The following is a 5,051-nucleotide window of genomic DNA, read 5'->3' as shown; positions in this document are numbered from 1 at the left end:
GAGGGTATGTGTATGTGTGTGTGTGTTGATACAGTGGGACCTGTCCATATGCAGAGATCTGATCAATTCCTAATGTCTTAACCTTCTGCATAAGATGAAAGCTTCATTTAGTGCACCTGCATATGGCACGGGCGCACTGTATATAGTTGTTGTGTGCCTTTAAATTGTTTCCAACATATGGTGACCTTAAGGTGAGACCCTCTCATGGGCTTTTCTGGGGCTGAGTGTGTGTGACTTGCCCAAATCACCCAGTGAGTTTCTATGGCCAAGCAGGGAATTGAACCCTGAGCTTGCTCAAATTGCTACACCATGCTGGTGTGTGTGTGTGTGTGTGTGTGTGTGTGTGTGAGAGAGAGAGAGAGAGAGAGAGAGAGAGAGAGAGAGAGAGTAGTATCATTGAGAGCAGCACCTAAACCAAAGCCAGAAGTGCTATGGGGGGAGAAGAATGTGAAAGATAAAAGGTGTATAAATACTGGGGGTGAAGCTGTGGGAGGAGGTTTCTCTGAAGATGCCAGCCAGCAGCCACAGATGCTGGTGAAACGTCAGGAATAAACTTTTCTAGAACTGGGCACATCACCCAAAAAAAGAATAAATTCTTCTAGACCATGCCTACATAGCCCAAAAAAAACCCACAAAAAACTATGGATGCTAGCCATGAAAGACTTCAACTTCACATTTCTTATTGGTAGTTTTAAGCTATTTCAATGCTGGAAATTGAGGACTGAAGGAGAAGTTTGCTGGACAGTAGAATTCTTCTTTGGAGGGGGCAAAACCCTCATTGGTTCTCCACATACATACACACACACACACACACCATAGATATTCTTGGGGAACACTACCATGAGTGTCAGGAGCTAGTTCACTTTTAATATATGGTTGTGGAGCTTCATGAAAGGCTAAAAATGACAGAACATTAGAAGCAAATAAAGGAAATGGCAGGAAAGTCCCTTTGTGTTTTAAAATAAAATGGATTTCTGTCAGATGTGGAACAGAGTGGGGCTGAGAAATGACTTCCTGAAAAAATGCAGGCCCATTCCTGAAAGCTTCCAGAGCTGTGACCACACTGCAGAATAAATGCAACTGAACAAAGTGGTGTCAAAGTGTATTAATTCTGCAGTGTGGCAGCAATTCTGGAAGCTTTCAGGAATGGATTCTGTCAAGGCTCCATCTTATGGAATCCTAGGATCTGTAGTTTACTGTGGCATCAGAGCTCTCTGACAGAGAAAGCCAAATCTCTCACAAAACCACATCTCAGAATACCAGAGCACAGAGCCATGGGAGTTAAAGTGGAGTCAAATGGCATTTATTCTGCAGAGTAGATGCAGCCCTTGAGAAGCAATTCATTGCCCACTTTTTTGGTTCCAAAAAGGGTGGTCAATGGAGTCTGGTTGAGGGCCACAAAAACATTTTCACGGCTCCATGTGGACCCCAACCTCATTTTCCCACCCCGGCTGAGTATCTTCTCTTCCATGGCATCAACAATGGTCTTCTCTGGGGCTCACTCACCAGAGATGTAGACATCATTCTTCAGGATACAAGCTGCGAATTCCGATTTGGTATATCCAGGCATGCTGGACAATGGCTTCCACTGCCTGCTCTCTGGATGGAACACATCCACAAAAGGGAGCTTCAGAAAGCCTTTCTTGTCACAGCCTCCAATCACAACGATCATCTCAGCTAATTCCATGAATCTGGAGCAAGAAAAGGAACTGGTAAGTCCCTTAGACTGTGACAGAACTAGTGTGATGTATTGGTTTTGGGACTAGGACTCCAGGAGCCTAGTCACAAATCATAATTATAGCACTATGATTCCACTTTAACTGTCACAGCTACCTCTGAATCTTGTAGTTTGTAGTTCGGTGAGGCTTTCCAGTCCTTTGGCTGCAAATTCTAAATGTCCTTCCCTGAACTTCCCAGGATTAAAAAGGATGGAACTATGGCAGTTAAAATGGGGCCTAAGTGCTATAATTGCATGATATGAAGGGGCCCAAGGAGACCAGAGTTCAAATCCCCACTGAGGATGAGAGAATATGACTTGTCCAAGGCCACGCAGTGGTTTTCCATGGCCAAGACAGGATCTGAATGCTGGTCTCCAGAGTCATACTCCAGTGCTTAAACCACTACACCAAGCTGGCTGTCTATAATGACTAGGATGGGGTCAATGTAAGTTAGAACCAACTTGAAGGCACATAACAATAACAGAAAGCAGACAGAAATTGTTGGAATGAAATTCTTAGATAATGAGCACTTTTACCTTCTGGGTCTAGAATGTCGAGAGCCAACCTCTGTGCCCAGGATGTAACTTTTGTGAGCTTCTTGCAGCAAAGGGAGACACTCCTTGGACTCCTGGATGAGCTTGTCCCCTTCCACCTTCTCCAGTAAATACAGAGGGTCCATAAGAGGGAGCCGCACATGTTCCAGAAGATCCTTCAGAGCCCCTCTCCTGGAAGCCACATCATGGTGCACCCATCTCATCAGGGCTTCAAAGACCACCTCCTCCTTGGGGACTGCCAGCCAGTCACTTGAGAGACATATTTCAAGTTCCTTGGCATCAAGCCCCAGGAATTCCTCTTGATGAGACACCTCTATGAAACCTTCTAGGGCAATCCTCTTACTTTTCTCAGCCAAGGAGGAGATGGAGAAGGAACTGGCAAACCTCATGATGCCCAAGCAGTTGCATGTGTGAAGCTGGCCTTCCAAGAAGGCGACACAGGCGTCCTTGAGTCTGGGGATCTGGAGCAAACTGGAGAGCTCAAGGAGTCCTTCCACATTGTCTTCTTGGATGGAGACATCTCCACTGTACATATAGTCCAAGACAAGGCTCATGCTTGGAGCATGAATTGCTTGAAGGTTGACAATGCCTTGGCAGCCTTCCTCTAGCCCCTCAGCAAACATGGCCTGGAAATAGGTGCTGTTGGCTGACAAAGTGGCCCGGTGGCAATGAAACTCCTGCCCGTCCATCATCAGCACCACATCGGTAAAGATGGCCTCCCGCCGATAGGAGTTGAGAGTCTGAAGGATCTGCTCAGCATGGCAAGACTCCCTGAATAGTTTCATGGGAAGCCTTTTGCTCCTTTGGTCCAGACTCATGTTGTCATCACTGCCATTAGTTCCATAAGTGGATTCTTCTTTCACAAGCTGGTACATCCTGGTTTGGAATATAAATATATATCAAAGCTGAGAAGAAGCCTGGTGGATCAGAGCAAGGGATCAGCTAGTCCGGCATCCCTTTTTCAGCTAGCCTACCCAGGGGTAGCTGGGTTGGACATACAGAAAAATACAATAACATCCAAAATCCACGAAACAGTGATACCTTTATTGGCCAACCAAAATGCACAAAATACATGATGCTAGCTTTTGAAGCTCCGCTGGCTTCTTCATCAGGCAAAGGAGCTAAAAATCAAACAGGAGGGGGAAAAAATGATGTAGAGCAGTGGTTCTCAACCTTCCTAATGCCACAGCCCTTTAATACAGTTCCTCATGTTGTGGTGATCCCCAACCCTAAAATTATTTTCGTTTTGGTTCCTAAGACCACTGGAAATATGTGTTTTCCAATGCTCTTAGGTGACCCCTATGAAAGGGTCATTCTGCCCCCAAAGGGGTCGCGACCCACAGGCTGAGAACCGCTGATGTAGACTATGGCCTGTTACAGACAGCCAAAATAAAGCTGCTTCGAGTCACAGTGGAGGTATGGTGTTCCAATGATGCATGCGTCCTAAGAGTCCAGAAGCCACCCCAAAGCCACGCTCCAGTCTGGAGCGTGGCTTTGGTGCAACTTCTGGACTATTAGGATGCATGCATAATTGAAACACCATACCTCCACTGTGACTCGAAGCAGCTTTATTTTGGCTGTCTGTAACAGGCCTATGACTCTGGAGACAAGGGTCAGAATCTCTGCTTGGTTATGGAAACCTACTGGGCGGCTTTGAACAAGTCACACTCTCTCAGCCTCTGGGGTAAACCCCCTCTGGACAAATCTTGCCAAGAAAACTTCATAATAGGTTCATATTAGGGTCACCATGAGTTGGAAATTACTTGAAGACATATAACAACTACAACAACAACAAAGTTTGGGGACACACTAGAGCTCCCTGGCAGAAAAATCTAAGTCTTCCACTAAACTACAAATCCCAAACTTCCATATGATGGAGCCATGGCCTCTAAAGCGGCATCAACATGCTAGAATTGTGTAGTGTGAAAGAGAGCAAACAGTTCCTGAGAAGTGGGACACAAAGCAGATTTTTAAAAAATAGAAACGGTTCCAAACAGTTTGAGTGCTGCACTACAACTCTAGAGTCCAGGGTTTGGTCCCCAGCTCAGCCATGAAGCTCACTGAGTGACCTTTGGCAAGTCACAGTCTCTCAGCCTCAGAGGAAGGCAATGGCAAACCACCTCTGAACAAATCTTGCCAGGAAAATCATGTGATAGGTTCAACTTAGGAGTGCCAAAGTTGGAAATGACTTGAAAGCACACAACAAGAACTATAGGTAAAAACACCAAAAAAAATTACTAAAATATAACTTCTTTATATAACTAAAACTATTTAAAACATTTTAAATGAAAAGGAAATATAAAAAATGCAATACAGCAGAATATTGATTTAAAAGCTTTTTAAAAAGTCAATCTTTAGCAATGGAAAAATCTTCGCTTGCCCATAGAGGGACGTCAGGAGAGAGTAGAAGGGAGCAGACACCAAGAAGTCCCTTGAGACTGAGAGAAGGGGCTTCCCTTGCAGATCTCAAAGCTTTAGCAAGCTCATATAAGAAAATACACTTTTCCAGCTAGCTTGAAGCCTTCCCTCTGTTTGGAAGGGCATCCCTTCCATCCTCACCTGTTAGGTCAAGATGAGCATCACTGAGACACAGCAAAGGTTATCAGCTGGGGGTCATTTCTCCAAAAGCACCAGACGATCTTTCCCGTTCCAGAGTTGGCACCTCAACGTCTGAAAATAAACCATCAGAAAATGGAGAAAAGTGCCTTTTTAGCTTGGCGGGGACAGAGATCCCCAAAAGGCATCCGTTCTCCAAACCACACAGCAGAGAGACAGGCAA

At 45.1% G+C, this 5,051-nt stretch overlaps 1 protein-coding gene across 1 annotated transcript in view; it reads right to left on the bottom strand.

The window, feature by feature from the left end:
• The window catches only part of KLHL35 (kelch like family member 35), a 10,818-nt gene extending 5,767 nt beyond the window's left edge, over positions 1–5,051 (bottom strand). Inside the window, exons 1-3 of the mRNA XM_042456359.1 lie at positions 4,832–5,051; positions 2,255–3,148; positions 1,507–1,691 (exon numbers count right to left, since the gene is read on the bottom strand). Of these exons, the coding sequence (XP_042312293.1) occupies positions 1,507–1,691; positions 2,255–3,147 (1,078 nt within the window). The 5' untranslated portion in view covers position 3,148; positions 4,832–5,051. The remainder of the gene's footprint in view (positions 1–1,506; positions 1,692–2,254; positions 3,149–4,831) is intronic.

This window comes from Sceloporus undulatus, chromosome 3 (genome assembly GCF_019175285.1).
Source record: "Sceloporus undulatus isolate JIND9_A2432 ecotype Alabama chromosome 3, SceUnd_v1.1, whole genome shotgun sequence".
In the NCBI taxonomy this organism is placed as follows: Eukaryota; Metazoa; Chordata; class Lepidosauria; order Squamata; family Phrynosomatidae; genus Sceloporus; species Sceloporus undulatus.
This window is presented reverse-complemented; position numbering and strand designations above follow the sequence as displayed.